The sequence below is a fragment of the Neoarius graeffei genome, chromosome 2 (assembly GCF_027579695.1).
Source record: "Neoarius graeffei isolate fNeoGra1 chromosome 2, fNeoGra1.pri, whole genome shotgun sequence".
In the NCBI taxonomy this organism is placed as follows: domain Eukaryota; kingdom Metazoa; phylum Chordata; class Actinopteri; order Siluriformes; family Ariidae; genus Neoarius; species Neoarius graeffei.
Window position 1 is genome coordinate 21516499 of NC_083570.1, and position 25049 is coordinate 21541547.

The following is a 25049-nucleotide window of genomic DNA, read 5'->3' on the forward strand; positions in this document are numbered from 1 at the left end:
TCTAATGGATACAAGTTGCTAAACTGAGCCACAAGGTACAAACTGAGCCAAAGGACAGAGCTGAAGTGCTGCAGAAATGCCATATGTTATAGAGATTTGGGCTGATGAAAAGGATGAGAAAAGAAATGGTGATGGCAGTATAACAGAATGCTTTTCTTCCAGGACTTAGTTCACATATCTGTCCATTTCTTGCATATACTGTACTCATCCGTGAACACTGACCAAAAACTGTGAGGTAGATTATCTTATGTGCCTCTCCTGCTGGGTTGATGGCCACACAACTGTACTTCCCACCATCAGACATTTTAGCCTTCAGAATCTGTAACATACGACCACCTGAAAGACAAAACAACAGGGAAATCACTAAGCATAACAGACATGTAAAATATCACCGTGTATAAACATATATTTTGTGTTCGGGTGCACATTTATACCTGGCATGACGAGAGCATTGCTGTTGACCTTTACAGGTTTTCTGTCTTTCAGCCAACTCAGAGTAGGAAGGGGAAAGCCAGTGGCCTCGCAGCTCAGAGAGACAAAACTGTTCACTACCACAGTAGCATTCTCCTCGTTTACACCAACTATGGAGGGAGGAACTGGAGCACACAGCAGTACAAGCATCATCACATAAATATCTATTTAATCTGACATCATCCTGGCAAGCTTATGCAAATAAAAATAACACAAGCCAAAACATATAGGACAAGAGTGCTCTGAGAGCACAATATCCCCCGCTGGCAACTACGCCATAACTCTGATAAAATGCAACTGAATTGAATGAAATTGCAGTATGCGTATTACCGACATACAACAAAGAATCCTGTCAAGTTTCGTGAAATTTCTCCAAAAATTGGGAGAGGAGTTGATTTCAGAAGGTGAGTACCCTTCCCGGGATGGACGGATAATGCCATAACAATCCCCCTTTGGGCCTTTCGGCCAGCGGGGGATAATAAAATTTGTGAGGGAAGTTGATTTCAGAAAGCAAGCACGCCTTGATGAAATTGCCAAAAGTACAAGTTTGTTAATAATCAAGGGCATAACTCTGGTAAAATCTGCCCAAATTGAACGAAATTTCAATATGCGTATAACGGTCATATAACAAAGCCTTTCGCCAAGTTTGGTGAAATTCCTCCACAAATTGTGAGAGGAGTTGATTTCAGAAGAACGTACACCCTCATGAAATTGTCAAAGTACAAGTTATTTAATCAAGGGTCAAAACTCTGGGAAAATTTTCACAAACGAAATTAAATCACAATATGCGTATTACCATCATATAGCGAGGCCTTTTGCCAAGCTTCGAGAAATTCGTCCAAAAATTGTGAGAGGAGGTGATGTCAGAAGGCGAGCGCACCTTCATGAAAGTACAAGGTTGTTAATCAAGGACCGCAACTCTGGTAAAATGTCACTGAATTGAACAAAATAACAATATGCGTACTACCGTCATAGAACAATGCTTTTTGCCAAGTTTGGTGAAATTCCTCCAAAAACTATGAGAGGAGTTGATTTCAGAAGGAAAACACACTCTCATGAAATTGTCAAAGTATAATTTTGTTAACCAAGGGCTGTAACTCTGGTAAAATGTGACTGAATTGAACCAAATTACATTATGCGTACTCCCGACATATAACAAAGAATCCTGCCAAGTTTCGTGAAATTCCTCCACAAATTGTGAGAGGAGTTGATTTCAGAAGGCGAGCACCCTTCCCGGGATAGACGGACGGATGGATGGACATCGCCACGACATGATTCCCCTTCAGGCCTTTTGGCCAGCGGGGGATAATGAAAACCATAACATGCAAATAGATGGTTAATTACAATGAGAAAGTACAGACTTGAGTCTGTTTTTAATATGTTGTTGCAGTGAAATGCTTTCTGTAGCAGGATGAATCACCGAACTGGTAAAAACCTCACCATGCACGTTGAGACTGAAGTATTTCTCAGCACTTCCAGCCACGTTTTCAGCTACGCATGCATAGCGCCCTGTGTCGGTCACCTGCGCATTGAAAATCTGAAACACATGAACGCACAGAACTATAGCTATAGTACTCTTCCTTGTAGTAGTTTCACTCAAATTTACAAATGACACCATAATAAAAATATATTTGTGCGGCAGCCGAGAAAAACGGTTCTGAAAACTACAGACTTTCCTCAGTTGAAGTTGTCTTATTTGCACATATTTCAATCATGTTCGAGCGTTTTGAAAGTCTGCTTACGGTACCCCTAAAAGTGAAAAGGGAGAAAATCTTATTTAAAGATGTCATTCCAGTTCCACTGAAACACACCCTGTCCACTCCTTTCTTAAATCTGGTCTGAATCAGGGACGAAAGTGCTTGGGGCTTTGATTGTACAATGCGGAAAATTGAGAACCTTTTAAATGAACGATACAGAAAACAAAGAGCCCTTGAGAACCCTTGATGAACAGTACTGAAGATTGAGTAACTTGGACAGAAAATCAATATCCTTATGTCAAATGGTGCAGAAACCAAGAGGCTTGGACCAAATGATATGGAAAATCAATAGCCTTGTAACCAAGCGATATGGATAATCAAGAGCTTTGTACCAAACGACACGGAAAATCGAGAGCCTTTAGCGAACAATACGGAAAATCAAGAACCTTGTACCAAACAAGACGGAAAATCGAAATTCTTGCATCGAGTGAGATGGAAAATCCAGCGCCAAGACTTGTATTTACATTTATGGCCTGTAATTGCTTCTTGCTTCCAGCTGTTCCTCTTTGTGCGTCTCACCTGCAGTGTCCTGCCACTGGACAGCAGGGTGTGTGTCCTGTCTGGGCTCAAAAGCAGGCCGTCTTTGAACCAGCTGATTTTAGGAGTAGGGCTTCCATCCACGTGGCACTCCAGCAGCGTGGACTTATTCACCAATACTGTCACATCATCAGGAACGTCTCTGTCAGCTCCACGGATAGAAGGAGGCACTGTATGCAGACACACACACACACACACACACACACACACACACACATATAACGGTCACTAAATGGATGCTCACAGCCAATAAACAGAGAGCTTCCACGTGCTGCTATATCCTATTTTTGAGAGACCATACATACACAAGACTCTAACATCATACTGGACTGAGTCTTCTCCAGCCTCGTTGATGGCCACGCACGTATATTTTCCAGAGTCCTCAGATTGAGCTCGGGGGATCTGTAGCACTCTACCGCCTGAACAGGAAACACAAAAATAACACACACAAGCACATACCTTCACGTCTCATAAAATTGAAGGTCCAATAAATAAAATAATAATAAAAAACCCACTGGATTATGATATGAATAAAAGCTGATGAGGCTTGCTGTTGTACGTGTAAAACAGTGCTCTGATGCTATGTCATACTTTGACATAGGTCGAGCATTTTGTCAATTATATAATTTTTTTTTTATTTATTAAGGAAAGATTTTTTAAAATCTGTTTATATCCTGTTACTACTTAGAGTACAGCAATTGTACAGTTATCCCCTCACTTGCCTTTCATGAAAAACCAGAAAATTTAGGAACAGCTTCACATTATAAAAAAAAAAAAGTGCTGACAACTTAAACTCCTTCCATAATTGTTAATATAAACCTCACAATATTTAACAATTATTCAAAGCGAATATCTGTGATTATTATACATCCGGGCCACTTTTTCCATGGAATGAAAACATGTATCCTATTCCCTCCTAGCGGGTTTATTGACGGCATGCAATAATGTTATCATATCGCTTATCCCCCATGTATTACGCCACTCTCCCCAATGAAGAATTAGCAGGCAATATTGTTATAATATTGCATGTCGTCAAGACAAAACCACCTCACATTTCGGAGCTCATGTGAAGATCCAATGACAAAACTTCTGCTGCACATGCGCACATCATTTCTTTGTCGGCCGGGACAGAGAGAAGACAGGGTTAATTCAGTGCTTGGATTAAGCACTAAGTACAACCCTGATTCCAAAAAAGTTGGGACAAAGTACAAATTGTAAATAAAAATGGAATGCAATGATGTGGAAGTTTCAAAATTCCATATTTTATTCAGAATAGAACATAGATGACATATCAAATGTTTAAACTGAGAAAATGTATCATTTAAAGAGAAAAATTAGGTGATTTTAAATTTCATGACAACAACACATCTCAAAAAAGTTGGGACAAGGCCATGTTTCCCACTGTGAGACATCCCCTTTTCTCTTTACAACAGTCTGTAAACGTCTGGGGACTGAGGAGACAAGTTGCTCAAGTTTAGGGATAGGAATGTTAACCCATTCTTGGCTAATGTAGGATTCTAGTTGCTCAACTGTCTTAGGTCTTTGTCGTATCTCCCGTTTTATGATGCGCCAAATGTTTTCTATGGGTGAAAGATCTGGACTGCAGGCTGGCCAGTTCAGTACCCGGACCCTTCTTCTACACAGCCATGATGCTGTAATTGATGCAGTATGTGGTTTGGCATTGTCATGTTGGAAAATGCAAGGTCTTCCCTGAAAGAGACGTCGTCTGGATGGGAGCATATGTTGCTCTAGAACCTGGATATACCTTTCAGCATTGATGGTGTCTTTCCAGATGTGTAAGCTGCCCATGCCACACGCACTAATGCAACCCCATACCATCAGAGATGCAGGCTTCTGAACTGAGCGCTGATAACAACTTGGGTCGTCCTTCTCCTCTTTAGTCCGAATGACACGGCGTCCCTGATTTCCATAAAGAACTTCAAATTTTGATTCGTCTGACCACAGAACAGTTTTCCACTTTGCCACAGTCCATTTTAAATGAGCCTTGGCCCAGAGAAGACGTCTGCGCTTCTGGATCATGTTTAGATACGGCTTCTTCTTTGAACTATAGAGTTTTAGCTGGCAATGGCGGATGGCACGGTGAATTGTGTTCACAGATAATGTTCTCTGGAAATATTCCTGAGCCCATTTTGTGATTTCCAATACAGAAGCATGCCTGTATGTGATGCAGTGCCGTCTAAGGGCCCGAAGATCACGGGCAGCCAGTATGGTTTTCCAGCCTTGACCCTTACGCACAGAGATTCTTCCAGATTCTCTGAATCTTTTGATGATATTATGCACTGTAGATGATGATATGTTCAAACTCTTTGCAATTTTACACTGTCGAACTCCTTTCTGATATTGCTCCACTATTTGTCGGCGCAGAATTAGGGGGATTGGTGATCCTCTTCCCATCTTTACTTCTAAGAGCCGCTGCCACTCCAAGATGCTCTTTTTATACCCAGTCATGTTAATGACCTATTACCAATTGACCTAATGAGTTGCAATTTGGTCCTCCAGCTGTTCCTTTTTTGTACCTTTAACTTTTCCAGCCTCTTATTGCCCCTGTCCCAACCTTTTTGAGATGTGTTGCTGTCATGAAATTTCAAACGAGCCAATATTTGGGATGAAATTTCAAAATGTCTCACTTTCGACATTTGATATGTTGTCTGTGTTCTATTGTGAATACAATATCAGTTTTTGAGATTTGTAAATTATTGCATTCCGTTTTTATTGACAATTTGTACTTCGTCCCAACTTTTTTGGAATCGGGGTTGTAAATAAACTGAAACTAAAGACGTGCTGAACACCTGAAAGGCTACCAAAACTTCATTATATATTCTTCACACATATTTACAAGAAAAAAAACAGACCAACAGACATAAAAAAAATGGAAAAGAGACACGTCAGAGATGTAAAACTTCCGCGCTAGTGAGTGATTGACAGTTTGTTCACAAAAATGGCTGCCAGGTTTGCTTCATTAAAAGCCTAAGATTTAAAGAGAAAGACGTGCTGAACACCCGAAAGGCTACAAAAACTTGACTGGATATTCTTCACAAGAGAAAAACATACTAACGGACATAGAAAAACTGGAAAAGAGAACAACAGCGGAAATATAAAGTTGGGAAGGGAAGGAGCAGTAGCCTAGCCTGACAATAAGCAATACTGGACAATGTGCAATATAAATGTGCAATACCTCTCCTGCTGACTTTTTTTTCTTTTTTTCCCCATATCTTATTCTTTTTTATATTTGTATATGTAAATACTTAATTTAATTTATTTATCTAAAAGTTTTTCTCTATTTTCTATTCTCTGTTTATCCTGTAATGATGCTGCTGGAATTTTAATTTCCCTGAGGGAACCCTCCCAAAGGGATCAATAAAGATCTAATCTAATCTAATCTACTTGGAGGTGAGGAAAAGTGACAGCGACTTTTACAAGAGGACTTCATTCATGGACTTCACTCAGCAAAGCCCTTTTGTTTTGAACGACTGCAATGCAACAATTGACTCCGACCAAAAGTAACTTTGAACTTGAACTGTCGACCTGGATATTGCTTGTATATAAGCTGGGTTGTTGTTCAGGCTTTTTGGACTTGTACCATTTTTACTGTTAGAACTTTGACTTTGTACAGCACATTGGATTGACAGAACATTGAATTACATTCAATCAGAATCAGCATTCAGTATTGGTACCGTAAGTTACCGCCCTGTTCTGAACTTTTTGTAAAATCTATAATTGTTCCATCGAACGTGTATGTATAATAATAATTAATAATAATAATAATAATAATATTGGCGGGCTTTTTTTCGTGGTATATCAGATATATTCCATTCAGCTACTCGTCTTCGATTCATTCAATATCATGCTAGCTGAATGGAATATATGTGATATACCACTCAAAGCCAGCCAATATTATTTAAATAATAACCAAGACAAAGTCGAGGTTATTATTCACCGACATTCACTGAGCCTGAGGTGGATAATTCTCATCTCATCTCATTATCTGTAGCCGCTTTATCCTGTTCTACAGGGTCGCAGGCAAGCTGGAGCCTATCCCAGCTGACTACGGGCGAAAGGCGGGGTACACCCTGGACAAGTCGCCAGGTCATCACAGGGCTGACACATAGACACAGACAACCATTCACACTCACATTCACACCTACGGTCAATTTAGAGTCACCAGTTAACCTAACCTGCATGTCTTTGGACTGTGGGGGAAACCGGAGCACCCGGAGGAAGCCCACACGGACACGGGGAGAACATGCAAACTCCGCACAGAAAGGCCCTCGCTGGCCACGGGGCTCGAACCCGGACCTTCTTGCTGTGAGGCAACAGTGCTAACCACTACACCACCGTGCCGCCCTCTTTTAAAAAATCATATATGCATTTATTTCAGTCTTCAAAAGTGGCATGCAAATGTAGTGCATGCAGGCTTGTGTCACTTATCTATGCGAATCACATAAAATACTTTGTTTTGAAATCGATAAAATAAATCACAATTCCACCTTTAAATAGTTTTAGACCAAACTTCATAGCATCTCTAGTGCGTTTAGGAACAGCATTTTCAATCAACACGCACGATTTCCTATCATCACCTCTGTATTTATACTAACAGCAATTAAGTTTGTTATTGGTTTTTGATATAATTAATATTATCACTACTGTCAAAATTGCTGTTACAGAAAGTGACCAATCAGAAGAGAGAATTTAACAGTGCTGGTGTCAACTAAAAGCTATCAAATTGTTACACTGATGATTTACAGGCACAAATCAGCTTTATGAACAGTGTACTGTGTACTTACCAGGTAAGATGAGCACTCTGCTGTTGGAGGTAAGCAGCTGTCCATCTTTGTACCAGGTGAGAGTGGGAGGCGGCACAGCATTGGTCTCACAGTACAGTGAGATGGGATTATTCAGAATGACATCCTTCGCCTCGCCAGCAGACACAATACCAGAGACGGAGTTGCCATTTCTCTGGAAACTTGGAGGAACTGAGAGAAGAAAAAAAAAAGTCATATATGACTCAATATCAGACTAAATTAATAAATAATGAAATGTTTTTGTTGTGGTTTCAATTTTTCTAATTGTCATTCTGCAGAACTATTTTTTGTGTTTGAGCTTTACATTAACAGACCTGCTGTCCCCAAGGAAGAAAAAATGTGTTCAACTTTTTCTGTGGCATCCTTAAATAAATATGATTAACTATATATTTTTTCTAATGTTAGTTCAGTCAAATATACATGAATCGATTTTATTTTGCATTACCAGGGCTCGAAATTCGTGGTGGTCCGGTCGCCCGAGGCGACTTAATTTGTCATTTGGCGGGTAATTCCTGTCACTCGGCAGCCCGGCTGGCTAGTTGAAAATAAAAAACATATATGAAGTGAAGATTCAGACTAGGGCTGTGCGATATATCGAATATACTCGATATATCTCCGAAAATTCTGTGTGAGATACATATAATTATTATATTGTAACTATCGAGTATTTTATGGTCATCTGCCGACTTGCGTTTGTTTAAAACCTTTTCCGGTGGTTTTCTCCCTGTCCCTCAGGCAGTAATGTGAGAGGCTGCCTAAGAGTAAAAAAAAAAAACCACACAACATCACGCTCTCGCCAACCAATCCCGGGGGACATCTAGGTGCTAAAAGGAACTTGTGGGCAGTGTTGCCAGATTGATTGGGCGGTTTTAAGTGCATTTTGGCGGGTTTTGAACATATTTTGGGCTGGAAAACGTCAGCAGTATCTGGCAACACTGCTTGCGGAAAGATTTTCTAGTTTCGGTTTCTGGTTTCTAGTCAGCGCTGACTCAGTTCATGCAATCGCTGGTGCTGCATAGGCTACTGTGTAAGATCTGTCAATTTCAGTGACAAATTAAAAATGGAAGCGGACGAATTGGTTCCTAAAAGAACTAGTAAGGGGTCAGTCATCTGGCATTTTTTTGGACATCGCGAGGAAGACGTGGAACAGCAAATGCCAGTTTGTAAAGTGTGCAAAAAAAAAACGTATCAAAATACCCGGGTCTTGAAATAAATGCACATTAGTCATGAACAATGGTAACTACTCTCTTTTGTGTTACAACCCCGATTCCAAAAAAGTTGGGACAAAGTACAAATTGTAAATAAAAACGTAATGCAATAATTTACAAATCTCAAAAACTGATATTGTATTCACAATAGAACAGACAACATATCAAATGTCGAAAGTGAGACATTTTGAAATTTCATGCCAAATATTGGCTCATTTGAAATTTTATGACAGCAACACATCTCAAAAAAGTTGGGACAGGGGCAATAAGAGGCTGGAAAAGTTAAAGGCAGGGCTTTGAACCGGTTCAAGGAACGAAAACGAAAACCGGGAACTTTTTCTATTTCACATGGAACAGAAACGAAACCAGAAACTTTATTATTTTTTATGTTCCGGAACAGAAACGCTTATTAAAAATAATGGTAACCGGTTAATACCGGTTTTTATTTCGTTCCTCAAAGTTTCTGTAGCCTACAAATAGCCATTCTTCTCCTGCGCAAGTTTCTATGACCCGCTGGGGTTCACTTCCTGTGTGACGTTCGCTGACTGAATGGAGAGAGCGGGAAGGTGGACTGCTATCACGTCTCCATTACTGAGTGTCTCTGAGCAAAGAAGAGCCTGAACGTTGCAACCTCCCTATTGGCTGTTTGTAAAAATGTATCAATTGTTGCCCTTCCCACGGGAATCATCGCGGGCTCGAGAGACGAGACCTGACGAGTTAGTTCGTTGGTAGCAGAACAAAATGTCTGGACACAAATCGGGTTTTCAGAAAAGGAAAGAAAATAAACGGAGGGTCGAAAATACAAAAAAGGAGGCAGAAAATGCAAAACGAGTTTTAAGGTAGGACAAATGGTTACTTTTCTGAGGCAGCCCGCCGTGGCTGCAGGCTTTCAGTTGTCATTGAATGGTTACTTTTCTGAGGCAGCCCGCCGTGGCTGCCTGCAGGCTTATTTATTATAGCCCATTTAGTTAAAATAGTTGATATAAAATGTTTATAGTTATAGTTATGTGATGGTTGTCCTGATTTAGACTGGTGTTGTTTTTTTTTTTTTTTTGGGGGGGGGGGGGTTGCGCGATGTTGCACCCGGGTCCAGATTAGGGCAGAACCGGCTCTGGCTACATTTCAGGTGTAGTTTGTTTTATGTAAGTATGTATGTACTTGCATAGATGTGTACTTGGTCTTCCAATATGGCGCCTAACAAAATCTCGCGGCGCGGTGACGTCATGCGGTAGCCCTCTATAGGGCCTGACTAGCCTTTGGTAACACACTAAATGAATTATCTTTCATTTTTGGCACTTTTTCTGTTTGTGTAGATGGGAAGACATACTGAGAATCCAAATCGCCAACATTTGAAATAATAATTGTTTTGAATTATTTCTTGTCTTATTTAATGAAGGTTGTAATAGAATTAGCCTACATTTGGCTTAAGCTGGATGAGACAGAGACATAATTTTATAGCCAACTGTTAAACAGCTGACAGGGAACGTAATTAACCGTTCCGGGAACGAAATTTTTTTGTTCTAACCGGTTCGGGAACGTCCATTTAATGGTGGAACCCAAAACCGGAAACGTTAAAATTCCGTTTCTGTTCGGAACGAACCAATAGGAAAAAAATTCCGGTTCAAAGCCCTGGTTAAAGGTACAAAAAAGGAACAGCTGGAGGACCAAATTGCAACTCATTAGGTCAATTGGCAATAGGTCATTAACATGACTGGGTATAAAAAGAGCATCTTGGAGTGGAAGCGGCTCTCAGAAGTAAAGATGGGAAGAGGATCACCAATCCCCCTAATTCTGCACCGACAAATAGTGGAGGATTATCAGAAAGGAGTTCGACAGTGTAAAACTGCAAAGAGTTTGAACATATCATCATCTACAGTGCATAATATCATCAAAAGATTCAGAGAATCTGGAAGAATCTCTGTGCGTAAGGGTCAAGGCCGGAAAACCATACTGGGTGCCTGTGATCTTCGGGCCCTTAGACGGCACTGCATCACATACAGGCATGCTTCTGTATTGGAAATCACAAAATGGGCTCAGGAATATTTCCAGAGAACATTATCTGTGAACACAATTCACCGTGCCATCCGCCGTTGCCAGCTAAAACTCTATAGTTCAAAGAAGCCGTATCTAAACATGATCCAGAAGCGCAGAAGTCTTCTCTGGGCCAAGGCTCATTTAAAATGGACTGTGGCAAAGTGGAAAACTGTTCTGTAGTCAGATGAATCAAAATTTGAAGTTCTTTATGGAAATCAGGGACGCCGTGTCATTCGGACTAAAGAGGAGAAGGACGACCCAAGTTGTTATCAGCACTCAGTTCAGAAGCCTGCATCTCTGATGGTATGGGGTTGCATTAGTGCGTGTGGCATGGGCAGCTTACACATCTGGAAAGACACCATCAATGCTGAAAGGTATATCCAGGTTCTAGAGCAACATATGCTCCCATCCAGACGACGTCTCTTTCAGGGAAGACCTTGCATTTTCCAACATGACAATGCCAAGCCACATACTGCATCAATTACAGCATCATGGCTGCGTAGAAGAAGGGTCCGGGTACTGAACTGGCCAGCCTGCAGTCCAGATCTTTCACCCATAGAAAACATTTGGCGCATCATAAAATGGAAGATACGACAAAAAAGACCTAAGACAGTTGAGCAACTAGAATCCTACATTAGACAAGAATGGGTTAACATTCCTATCCCTAAACTTGAGCAACTTGTCTCCTCAGTCCCCAGACGTTTACAGACTGTTGTAAAGAGAAAAGGGGATGTCTCACAGTGGGAAACATGGCCTTGTCCCAACTTTTTTGAGATGTGTTGTTGGCATGAAATTTAAAATCACCTAATTTTTCTCTTTAAATGATACATTTTCTCAGTTTAAACATTTGATATGTCATCTATGTTCTATTCTGAATAAAATATGGAATTTTGAAACTTCCACATCATTGCATTCCGTTTTTATTTACAATTTGTACTTTGTCCCAACTTTTTTGGAATCGGGGTTGACAGAAGTAAAATTCATACATGAACAAATTTTGGCGAGTTGATTTTCTGTTTGGCTAGTTACTTTGGAAGGTAACTAGTCCGGCTGGTTGGCGAAACAATATATGAATTTCGAGCCCTGACTACTGAACTCGCAAAAGCATCATAGGCAAAAAATAATAAATAAAGGCTGCTCTTTTTGCGTATTTTTGAGTAGTGAAACCCAGTGGTCCCGATTGGTACCCACTCAGATTGCGTTCCCCTATTGCCTGGAGACTACATGCTGGCTGTGCTCTGAATGAGACGGATGGAACAATTTTTTCTCCCATGTCAATCACACCAACATTATCCAGTCATGGGGGTCTGTGAGTTTGTGCATGCGAAAAGGAGTGGATAGCGCTTTCTTCCAAGTGTGTTATACTGTCCTATAGGCAAAATAGGGGGAAAGTTCCTTGATAAAAATGTGAAAATCACAATCAATCATTTGCGGCTGTAGGAATGTTGCCTGGAAAAAATATTACAAATTATTTATTTAGATTATTGCGTGTAAATTAACCGAGCGTCATCTTCTTTCGGCTGCTCCCGTTAGGGGTCACCACAGCAGATCTCTTCCGCATATTTGATTCGGCATAGGTTTTACACCAGATGTTCTTCCTGATGCAACCCTCCCCAGTCTATCCAGGCTTGGGACCGGCACTAAGTATGCACTGGTTTGTGCAACCCCAGTGGCTGGGTATTTTACCTAACCTGCATGTCTTTGAACTGTGGGGGAAACCGGAGCACTCGGAAGAAACCCACAGAGACATGGGGAAAACAGACAAACTCCACACAAGAAGGACCCCATCGGCTGTGAGGTTCAAACATGGAACCTTCTTGCTGTTTGGCGACAGTGCTAACCACTGCGCCACCGTGCCACCTGTGTGGGATGTTTTTTTGTTTATCTCATTCTCACCCACTCCCAGAGGAATGCTGATGAATCTCACCTGCTCCTTAACCAAATTTATTTGGTTCTATTTATTAAAATATATACAAATTAGTAATTTAAACCACTGTTTCACCCATCATTTGGGGCAGTGGCGGCTCAGTGGTTAAGGCTCTGGATTACTGATCTGAAGGCCCCTGCACTGACAAGCTGCAACTGTTGGGCCCTTAACCCTCTCTACTCCAAGAGCATTGCATCATGTATCCCCTTGTTGAGACGTTGCTTTGATAACAGCGTCTGCTAAACGCCTGTAATGTACTGAATGAGCAGTCAAAGCAATAAATGCATCACACAGAGCTGTGCAAGCACATTATATACAGGACTCGTATGTTAATCAGTGCACACCTCCACTTGAAAACTTTCACCCATACGTTCTCAAAGTTGGGAATATGACATGACCTGAGGTCTCCTGACATGCAGATGGGGTTACAGGAGACTTTTACCAACAGATTATTAATAGTTCTATGCTCAAAAACTTGATTTATGGCATATTTTAAAATAATAATTAAAACTCAGTGTGTTTATTATTATTATTATTATAATAGCAGGGGCGGCACGGTGGTGTAGTGGTTAGCGCTGTCGCCTCACAGCAAGAAGGTCCGGGTTCGAGCCCCGTGACCGGTGAGGGCCTTTCTGTGTGGAGTTTGCATGTTCTCCCCGTGGGTTTCCTCCGGGTGCTCCGGTTTCCCCCACAGTCCAAAGACATGCAGGTTAGGTTAACTGGTGACTCTAAATTGACCGTAGGTGTGAATGTGAGTGTGAATGGTTGTCTGTGTCTATGTGTCAGCCCTGTGATGACCTGGCGACTTGTCCAGGGTGTACCCCGCCTTTCGCCCGTAGTCAGCTGGGATAGGCTCCAGCTTGCCTGCGACCCTGTAGAACAGGATAAAGCGGCTACAGATAATGAGATGAGAGATGAGATTATTATAGCAGGAACTTTGAATCCAGACAACCTTATCCTTGCCAAAAAAAAAAAAAAATCAGCCACTAGAGGGAACTGTGCTACTATTATAATACATTAAATATGTTGCATTTTGCAGGTGTTTAATTTGTGAAATGAATGCACCAGGGTGTTAGTAAGATCAAATCTGGAATGTGTGGAGTTCTGTTCACCTTGTATATTTACATCAAAGTCCTTTTCATCCTCGCCTGCGATGTTGGTAGCGACGCAGGTGTACCGGCCTGTATCAGACACCTGAGCCTGCTTTATCTGAACTATTCGACCATTAGGTGTTATGGTAATGCGCCCATCTGCCTTAAGGATCTAAAGAGAAAGGGAAAGACATCGGATTGTCAAACAGTACATTTTACTATGAGATTTTTTTAATGGAGTGATAATTTAACTGTGCGTGTGTGTGTGTGTGTGTGTGTGTGTGTGTGTGTGTGTGTTTGACCTGGCCATCCTTGTACCAGTGTAGAGTGGGGATTGGGATTGCCTGGGCTTCACACTCGAGCGTCAGCGTGTTGTTAACTTTAATTTTGACCTCTTTTGGAGCAAAGCCTTCTCCTTGTATGTTGTCCTTACTGATAACAGGGGGAACTTTAGGGAGGAAAAACACACACTCTCTAAATCACACAGTGCTAGCAGCAGCACTCTGGTCAAAAAGCACCTCACGTTTCATACTTACGATAAACTTTGACCTCGTAGTTCTTCAGGGTCTCCCCAGCCTCATTGGTGGCTACACACGTATATCTCCCAGCATCCTCCGCTTGTGCATTCAGAATCTGAAGAGTGCGCCCACCTGCAAGGAAAAGCAACACCATTTATCAGGGCTCGACATTAACGCTTGTCCGCTTGTCCGGGACAAGTGATACTTTATGTCGGACAAGTTCATCGTCTCAGTTAAGTGCCAAAATACACCGATATTTGAGTTACATATCAAATTTATCAGTTTATTCACATGATTTCCGAAGCATCTCACTTGACATATTGTTTTGATGAATCGCCGGATGTTTCTATTCGGAAAGAGCGATGTGCGCATGCGCAATATTCCACTTGCGAAACCGGCCAATACTGCTTCGTGTACCGTATTTGAGCTGAAAAGTAAACGGTCGTTTATGATTGGTTTTAATCGTGTCATACACGTGGATTTGTTGACATTTCTGTTGGTGAGATCATTATTCAACTGTATATTTACGTTGAGTATGTGCTAATTTCCAAATCTTTGAATTGTTGTTGATGGTGTTCATTATAAAAATTTAGACATTTAGAAAATGTCTAAATATCGAGCTCTGTTTGTGAGAGAGGGTTCTCAGCTATGAAAATAATAAAATCAGATTGGAGGGCATCTCTTAGTTCTGAGATGATGGATAAGCTGATGGCAATATCCCTGTGCAAAGTAGATGATGCAGAATATGATGCTCATAGAGCTGTGCAGCTCTGGCTTCAGGGTGGGGTCAGAACACGCAGAACTCAAGGGTTGATAGATGAAGATGAATAGAAACGTTATTTGTATCCATTCATCTGTGAGTCAACAGAGGTGTGGAGGTTTTCATAACAAGATATATTATCTTGTCATTTGATAACTAGATTTCAGTGTTTAATAATCAGTGATTTACAGTATTAATCAGTCAATTTTGTTATCAGTTGTTTTTATTTGTAGCATTGTTGTTATTTGTTTCTCTTGTCCAAACTAGTGATATCTCATCAAGTCATAAATTTTATGATAATGTTAGTTTTTGTGATATTTGTTACTGAACTGCAGAGTACTGATCTGTGTATATATAACGGTTAGTGTTTCTGGATCTCATAGTATAGTTATTTTGTTATTAAAATTTTATGTTCATAATTTCTACTCTATTGGAATATACAGTGGGGCAAAAAAGTATTTAGTCAGCCACCAATTGTGCAAGTTCTCCCACTTAAAAAGATGAGAGAGGCCTGTAATTTTCATCATAGGTACACTTCAACTATGAGAGACAGAATGGGGGGAAAGAATCCAGGAAATCACATTGTAGGATTTTTAATGAATTAATTGGTAAATTCCTCGGTAAAATAAGTATTTGGTCACCTACAAACAAGCAAGATTTCTGGCTCTCACAGACCTGTAACTTCTTCTTTAAGAGGCTCCTCTGTCCTCCACTCGTTACCTGTATTAATGGCACCTGTTTGAACTCGTTATCAGTATAAAAGACACCTGGCCACAACCTCAGACAGTCACACTCCAAACTCCACTATGGCCAAGACCAAAGAGCTGTCAAAGGACACCAGAAACAAAATTGTAGACCTGCATCAGGCTGGGAAGACTGAATCTGCAATAGGTAAGCAGCTTGGTGTGAATAAATCAACTGTGGGAGCAATTATTAGAAAATGGAAGACATACAAGACCACTGATAATCTCCCTCGATCTGGGGCTCCACGCAAGATCTCACCCCGTGGGGTCAAAATGATCACAAGAACGGTGAGCAAAAATCCCAGAACCACACGGGGGGACCTAGTGAATGACCTGCAGAGAGCTGGGACCAAAGTAACAAAGGCTACCATCAGTAACACACTACGCCGCAGGGACTCAAATCCTGCAGTGCCAGACGTGTCCCCCTGCTTAAGCCAGTACATGTCCAGGCCCATCTGAAGTTTGCTAGAGAGCATTTGGATGATCCAGAAGAGGACTGGGAGAATGTCATATGGTCAGATGAAACCAAAATAGAACTTTTTGGTAAAAACTCAACTTGTCGTGTTTGGAGGAGAAAGAATGCTGAGTTGCATCCAAAGAACACCATACCTACTGTGAAGCATGGGGGTGGAAACATAATGCTTTGGGGCTGTTTTTCTGCAAAGGGACCAGGACGACTGATCCGTGTAAAGGAAAGAATGAATGGGGCCATGTATCGTGAGATTTTGAGTGAAAACCTCCTTCCATCAGCAAGGGCATTGAAGATGAAACGTGGCTGGGTCTTTCAGCATGACAATGATCCCAAACACACCGCCCAGGCAACGAAGGAGTGGCTTCATAAGAAGCATTTCAAGGTCCTGGAGTGGCCTAGCCAATCTCCAGATCTCAACCCCATAGAAAATCTTTGGAGGGAGTTGAAAGTCCGTGTTGCCCAGCGACAGCCCCAAAACATCACTGCTCTAGAGGAGATCTGCATGGAGGAATGGGCCAAAATACCAGCAACAGTGCGTGAAAACCTTGTGAAGACTTACAGAAAACGTTTGACCTCTGTCATCGCCAACAAAGGGTATATAACAAAGTATTGAGATTAACTTTTGTTATTGACCAAATACTTATTTTCCACCATAATTTACAAATAAATTCTTTAAAAATCAGACAATGTGATTTCCTGGATTTTTTTTTCTCATTCTGTCTCTCATAGTTGAGGTATACCTGTGATGAAAATTACAGGCCTCTCTCATCTTTTTAAGTGGGAGAACTTGCACAATTGGTGACTGACTAAATACTTTTTTGCCCCACTGTATTCCTTCTGAACTTCAGCATAATAATTGGTGAATTATGGTATCAATCAGTCTGTTTTACTATATTTTGAACTTTTGCCTCAGTATATCAAGTACTGATTACTTTTGATTCATAGATATTATGCATATGTTGTGAATTTGGAAACAAATGCAATAAAGATTGTTGGGTTACAAATTTGTGGGGTTTTTTTTTCTCAAATATTTCTTCGGACAAGCCAACTTCACATTCGGACAAGTAAATTTCCTTTCAACTTGCCCGACAGGACAAGTGGTTTCAAAAGTTAATGTAGAGCCCTGTTTGTGTCATTATCTTAATTAAAAATATTTAATAACATATATAATGTTGAACATGGGTAAAAGAAATGCCTGATAGTACATGGGGTTTAAGGCTGAGTGGTCATCTTAAATACACCTTTATTTCTTTGTGGAACACAGATTTAAGAGATCGGACTATCACTAAATATGTCTATTTCCATCCAGTTCTTTTATGCAAAGAGCTAAAGCATTCTGAGGTACACTAGTGCAATATTACTGGGATTTGGTACCTGGCAATACCCGGACGTTGCGGCTGGACTCAAAAGGTGTACCGTCTTTGAGCCAGGTGATGATGGCGGGGGGGTAGGACTGAGCTTCACACACCAGAGATGTGGGGCTGTTCAAAGTCACAGTCACCTCTTCAGAAGATCCCTCTGGCCCAGAGCCAGTGATGGTCGGAGTAACTGGGAGACACACAAACACACTTCAGAATATACAAGTGTGAAGGCCTGTGGGGGGAAAAAAAAAACCTTCACATGTGAAATGTCAGCATACGATTATAAAAAATATATGTATTATTATACATTACATTCATAAGTATGAAAATTTTAAAGACAGGTTAACACCAAAAGTGAAAAGGGAAAACCTGACTGTGGCACAAGAGTATCACTATGGAGTCTGGACGCTGAAAAAAGTATTTCAATATCAGTTCTGTATATTTTATTTATGTACATATTACATGAAATAAAAATCTTTTTTTTATTTAATAGATGTATATTTTTTGCTGACATTCTTTGTTTTGAACTTGTTAGAGGCTAAGAGTTAAAACATACTCAATTTCCAGCTAAGACCAAAGATAAATAAATAAAAATATCACAAATTCACACTTAAAACATACAGATTCAATGTAGATTAGGCCAAATATGAAGAATCTGGGATTCACAGGGAAAAGTAGTAGCAGTAGTTGTTTTTAAAGACAAATCTTACCCATAGAAAGTTTAAAACAAAGGAAAACAATAGCAAAACTGGATATTTATACTGAATACACCATAGGAAAAAAAAAACCTTAACATGATAAGTATATAATTCAAATATACAAAATACATCACATATATTTAAGCCGGTATCTGATTACAAACTAAATTGTTTAAAAACTCTATGTGCCTTGCTATGGCATGAAGCTATCCAACAGCTTGATCACTGTGTGAGGAAATCACACTTGTGTTTTACAACCCCGATTCCAAAAAAGTTGGGACAAAGTACAAATTGTAAATAAAAACGGAATGCAATGATGTGGAAGTTTCAAAATTCCATATTTTATTCAGAATAGAACATAGATGACATATCAAATGTTTAAACTGAGAAAATGTATCATTTAAAGAGAAAAATTAGGTGATTTTAAATTTCATGACAACAACACATCTCAAAAAAGTTGGGACAAGGCCATGTTTCCCACTGTGAGGCATCCCCTTTTCTCTTTACAACAGTCTGTAAACGTCTGGGGACTGAGGAGACAAGTTGCTCAAGTTTAGGGATAGGAATGTTAACCCATTCTTGTCTAATGTAGGATTCTAGTTGCTCAACTGTCTTAGGTCTTTTTTGTCGTATCTTCCGTTTTATGATGCGCCAAATGTTTTCTATGGGTGAAAGATCTGGACTGCAGGCTGGCCAGTTCAGTACCCGGACCCTTCTTCTATGCAGCCATGATGCTGTAATTGATGCAGTATGTGGTTTGGCATTGTCGTCATGTTGGAAAATGCAAGGTCTTCCCTGAAAGAGACGTCGTCTGGATGGGAGCATATGTTGCTCTAGAACCTGGATATACCTTTCAGCATTGATGGTGTCTTTCCAGATGTGTAAGCTGTCCATGCCACACGCACTAATGCAACCCCATACCATCAGAGATGCAGGCTTCTGAACTGAGCGCTGATAACAACTTGGGTCGTCCTTCTCCTCTTTAGTCCGAATGACACGGCGTCCCTGATTTCCATAAAGAACTTTAAATTTTGATTCGTCTGAACACAGAACAGTTTTCCACTTTGCCACAGTCCATTTTAAATGAGCCTTGGCCCAGAGAAGACATCTGCGCTTCTGGATTGTGTTTAGATACGGCTTCTTCTTTGAACTATAGAGTTTTAGCTGGCAACGGCGGATGGCACGGTGAATTGTGTTCACAGATAATGTTCTCTGGAAATATTCCTGAGCCCATTTTGTGATTTCCAATACAGAAGCATGCCTGTATGTGATGCAGTGCCGTCTAAGGGCCCGAAGATCACGGGCACCCAGTATGGTTTTCCGGCCTTGACCCTTACGCACAGAGATTCTTCCAGATTCTCTGAATCTTTTGATGATATTATGCACTGTAGATGATGATATGTTCAAACTCTTTGCAGTTTTACACTGTCGAACTCCTTTCTGATACTGCTCCACTATTTGTCGGCGCAGAATTAGGGGGATTGGTGATCCTCTTCCCATCTTTACTTCTGAGAGCCGCTGCCACTCCAAGATGCTCTTTTTATACCCAGTCATGTTAATGACCTATTGCCAATTGACCTAATGAGTTGCAATTTGGTCCTCCAGCTGTTCCTTTTTTGTACCTTTAACTTTTCCAGCCTCCTCCCAGGGGGACATGCCTGGAACACCTCCCCAGGGAGGCGTCCAGGAGGCATCCGAAAAAGATGCCCGAGCCACCTCAGCTGGTTCCTCTCGATGTGGAGGAGCAGCGGCTCTACGCCGAGCTCCTCCCAAGTGACTGTGCTTCTCACCCTATCTCTAAGGGAGCGCCCAGCCACCCTGCGAAGGAAACTCATTTCAGCCGCTTGTATCCACGATCTTGTTCTTTCTGTCATTACCCAAAGCTCATGACCATAGGTGAGAGTCGGAACGTAGATCGACCGGTAAATTGAGAGCTTCGCCTTTTGGCTCAGCTCCTTCACCACGACGGACCGGTAAAGCGACCGCATCACTGCGGAGGCTGCACCGATCCGCCTGTCGATCTCACGCTCCATCCTTCCCTCACTCGTGAACAAGATCCCGAGATACTTAAACTCCTCCACTTGAGGCAGGACTTCTCCACCAAACTGGAGAGGGCAAGCCACCCTTTTCCGGTCGAGAACCATGGCCTCGGACTTGGAGGTGCTGATTCTCATCCCAGCCGCTTCACACTCGACTGCAAACCGCCCCAGTGCATGCTGAAGGTCCTGGTTTGAAGAAGCCAACAGGACAACATCATCCGCAAAAAGCAGAGATGAAATCCTGTGGTTCCCAAACAGGATTCCTTCCGGCCCCTGGCTGCGCCTAGAAATTCTGTCCATAAAAATTATGAACAGAACCGGTGACAAAGGGCAGCCCTGCCGGAGTCCAACATGCACTGGGAACAGGTCTGACTTACTGCCGGCAATGCGAACCAGACTCCTGCTCCGTTCGTACAGGGACCGGACAGCCCTTAGCAAAGAGCCCCGAACCCCATACTCCCGAAGCACCCCCCACAGAATACCACGGGGGACACGGTCAAATGCCTTCTCCAGATCCACAAAGCACATGTGGACTGGTTGGGCAAACTCCCATGAACCCTTGAGCACCCTATGAAGGGTATAGAGCTGGTCCAGGGTTCCGCGACCAGAACGAAAACCGCATTGTTCCTCCTGGATCCGAGGTTCGACTATTGGTTGAATTCTCCTCTCCAGTACCCTGGAGTAAACTTTCCCTGGGAGGCTGAGAAGTGTGATTCCCCTATAATTGGAGCACACTCTCCGGTCCCCTTTCTTAAAAAGAGGGACCACCACCCCAGTCTGCCACTCCAGAGGCACTGTCCCCAACTGCCACGCGATGTTGCAGAGGCGTGTCAACCAAGACAGCCCCACAACATCCAGAGACTTGAGATACTCAGGGCGGATCTCATCCACCCCCGGTGCCTTGCCACCGAGGAGCTTGCAAACCACCTCAGTGACTTCGGCTTGGGTAATGGACGAGTCCACCTCTGAGTCATCAGCCTCAGTCTCCTCAGTGGAAGACATGACGGTGGGATTGAGGAGATCCTCAAAGTATTCCTTCCACCGCCCGACAATGTCCCCAGTCGAGGTCAACAGCTCCCCACCCGCACTGTAAACAGTGTTGGCAGAGTACTGCTTCCCCCTCCTGAGGCGCCGGACGGTTTGCCAGAATTTCTTCGAGGCTGACCGATAGTCCTTCTCCATGGCCTCCCCGAACTCCTCCCAGTTCCGAGTTTTTGCCTCCGCAACTGCCCGAGCTGCAGCACGCCTGGCCTGCCGATACCCGTCGGCTGCCTCAGGAGTCCCGGAGGTCAACATGGCCTGATAGGACTCCTTCTTCAGCTTGACGGCATCTCTTACTTCCGGTGTCCACCACCGGGTTTGGGGATTGCCGCCACGACAGGCACCGGAGACCTTGCGGCCACAGCTCCGAACAGCTGCGTCGACAATGGAGGCAGAGAACATGGTCCACTCAGACTCAATGTCCCCCGCCTCCCTCGGAAGCTGGGAAAAACTCTCCTGGAGGTGGGAGTTAAAGACCTCCCCAACAGAGTGCTCGGCCAGACGTTCCCAGCAGACCCTCACCATACGTTTGGGCCTGCCAGGTCTGTCCAGCTTCCTCCTCAGCCAGTGGATCCAACTCACCACCAGGTGATGATCAGTTGACAGCTCAGCCCCTCTCTTCACCCGTGTCCAAGACATAGGGCCGGAGATCAGATGAAACGACTACAAAGTCGATCATCGACCTCCGACCTAAGGTGTCCTGGTGCCACGTGCACTTATGGACACCCCTATGCTCGAACATGGTGTTCGTTATGGACAAACCGTGACTAGCACAGAAGTCCAATAACAAAACCCCACTCGGGTTCAGATCAGGGAGGCCGTTCCTCCCAACCACGCCCCTCCAGGTGTCACTGTCGTCACCCATGTGGGCATTGAAGTCCCCCAGTAGCACAATGGAGTCCCCAGTCTGAGCACCCCTCAGTACCTCTCCCAGGGACTCCAAGAAGGCCGGATACTCTATACTGCTATTTGGCCCGTAGGCACAAACAACAGCAAGAGCCCTCTCCCCAATCCGAAGGCGCAGAGAGGCGACCCTCTCATTCACTGGGGTAAACTCCAACACATGGCGGCTGAGCTGGGGAGCTATAAGCAAGCCCACACCAGCCCACCGCTGCTCACCACGGGCGACTCCAGAGAAGTGGAAAGTCCAGCCCCTCTCGAGGAGCTGGGTTCCAGAGCCCAAGCTGTGCGTGGAGGTGAGCCCGACTATCTCTAGCCGGTACCTCTCAACCCCCCGCACAAGCTCAGGCTCTTTCCCCCCCAGCGAAGTGACATTCCATGTCCCAACAGCCAGCCGCTGTGTCCGGGGATCAGGTCGTCGAGGCCCCTGCCTTCGACTGCCACCCAATCCACACTGCACCAAACCCCTACTGCTACCTCTGTGGGTGGTGAACCCACAGGAGGTCGGGCCCACGTCACCTCTTCGGGCTGAGCCCGGCCGGGCCCCATGGGCAAAGGCCCGGCCACCAAGCGCTCGCATACGAGCCCCAACCCCGGGCCTGGCTCCAGAGTGGGGCCCCGGCTGCGTCCTACCGGGTGACGTCACGGTCCTGGATTTTTTCTCCATAGGGGGTTTTTGGTGAACTGCTCTTGGTCTGGCCTGTCACCTAGGACCTGTCTGCCTTGGGAAACCCTAACAGGGGCATAATGCCCCCGACAACATAGTTCCTAGGATCATTCAAGCACACAAACCCCTCCACCACAATAAGGTGGCAGTTCTAGGAGGGGCCCAGGACACGCTGGAGGGACTATGTCTCTCGGCTGGCCTGGGAACGCCTCGGTGTTCTTCCCGAGGAGCTGGCCGAGGTGTCTGGGGAAAGGGAAGTTTGGGCTTCCATGCTTAGACTGCTGCCTCCGCGACCCGGTCCCGGATAAGCGGAAGAAGACGAGACGAGACGAGACGAACTTTTCCAGCCTCTTATTTCCCCTGTCCCAACTTTTTTGAGATGTGTTGCTGTCATGAAATTTCAAATGAGCCAATATTTGGCATGAAATTTCAAAATGTCTCACTTTTGACATTTGATGTGTTGTCTATGTTCTATTGTGAATACAATATCAGTTTTTGAGATTTGTAAATTATTGCATTCCGTTTTTATTTACAATTTGTACTTTGTCCCAACTTTTTTGGAATCGGGGTTGTACACAAAGACTTGACTTAAAGTGATAAACTACACTAGATTTACATGTTTTACTGTTTGCTGTTGATCAGTAACACTGCCAAAGTATGTTAGAGCTTATTTGGGACTAACAGGATGCAAGAACTGCTAAATACATACTGTATAAACACTATTCTACACAGACATACCAAGGACGTTTAGATTAAAGTGTGCGCTCCTGTCTCCAGCACTGTTGGAAGCCAGGCAGCTGTACCTGCCCGTGTCGACCACTTGAGCTTCGTTTATATGAAGGAAGCGTCCATGTGACATCACCTGCAGGCGCTCTTCACCCGACACTGGTTGACCATCCTTTAACCATGTGATCTCAGGCACTGGGTTCCCTATGCAGCATCAAAACTTAGAGGTCAAGATGGAAGTAACATGAAAGAAACTACATATCTTAAAGTGCATATCACGGGTAAATTCAGGAGCAAGATCAATGTAATTCTCCTATTTTATATTAAACTTTGGTCAAATACACTATATTGCCAAAAGTATTTGCTCACCTGCCTTGACTCACATATGAGCTTAAGTGACATCCCATTACTAATCCATAGGGTTCAATATGACGTCGGTCCACCCTTTGCAGCTAGAACAGCTTCAACTCTTCTGGGAAGGCTGTCCACAAGGTTTAGGAGTGTGTTTATGGGGATTTTTGACCATTCTTCCAGAAGCGCATTTATGAGGTCACACACTGATGTTGGACGAGAAGGCCTGGCTCTCAGTCTCCGCTCTAATTCATCCCAAAGGTGTTCTATCGGGTTGAGGTCAGGACTCTGTGCAGGCCAGTCAAGTTCATCCACACCAGATTCTGTCATCCATGTCTTTATGGACCTTGCTTTGTGCACTGGTGCACAGTCATGTTGGAAGAGGAAGGGGCCAGCTCCAAACTGTAAAAACAGTCTGCATGCCTAGGTGCTTGATTTTATACACCTGTGGCCATGGAAGTGATTGGAACACCTGATTCCGATAATTTGGAGGGGTGAGCAAATACTTTTGGCAATATAGTGCATCTGTCACATTTTGTGCAATTTTTTTTTACCTTGCGCAATACCAGAAAAATTCAGTTGAAGTCGAGCCATTTGAGGCGAATTGGTCCGCCTCTGAAAAAACTTTGCATTTCGATTTCCCGGGAAACATCGTGACGTCGCGTGCGGGACGCCTCCTTCTGAATCCTACGTCAGCGCTGGTTTGTTTATGAGAAAACGCCCTGGTAGTTTTCTGCAAATTTCTTCAACGTTATCGCGTAATTATTAAAATGGTTAACAGATGTATCGTAGGAGGGTGTAGCAACACCAATCTTGATAGGATTAGTACTCATCGTTTTCCAAAAGACCGGACAATGAGAGAGAAATGGGAGCGCTTGGTCTACACAGGCTGTGCATTTAAACCGTGCAAAGCTCGCGCAGCCTG

At 43.1% G+C, this 25049-nt stretch overlaps 1 protein-coding gene across 1 annotated transcript in view; it reads right to left on the reverse strand.

Moving 5' to 3' along the window:
* The window catches only part of hmcn1 (hemicentin 1), a 310140-nt gene that overhangs the window by 89448 nt on the left and 195643 nt on the right, over positions 1-25049 (reverse strand). Inside the window, exons 49-59 of the mRNA XM_060913989.1 lie at positions 23786-23977; positions 17716-17889; positions 14385-14498; positions 14151-14296; positions 13870-14020; positions 7571-7759; positions 3071-3184; positions 2748-2935; positions 1912-2008; positions 435-596; positions 223-336 (exon numbers count right to left, since the gene is read on the reverse strand). Coding sequence (XP_060769972.1) covers positions 223-336; positions 435-596; positions 1912-2008; positions 2748-2935; positions 3071-3184; positions 7571-7759; positions 13870-14020; positions 14151-14296; positions 14385-14498; positions 17716-17889; positions 23786-23977 — 1641 coding nt within the window. The remainder of the gene's footprint in view (positions 1-222; positions 337-434; positions 597-1911; positions 2009-2747; positions 2936-3070; positions 3185-7570; positions 7760-13869; positions 14021-14150; positions 14297-14384; positions 14499-17715; positions 17890-23785; positions 23978-25049) is intronic.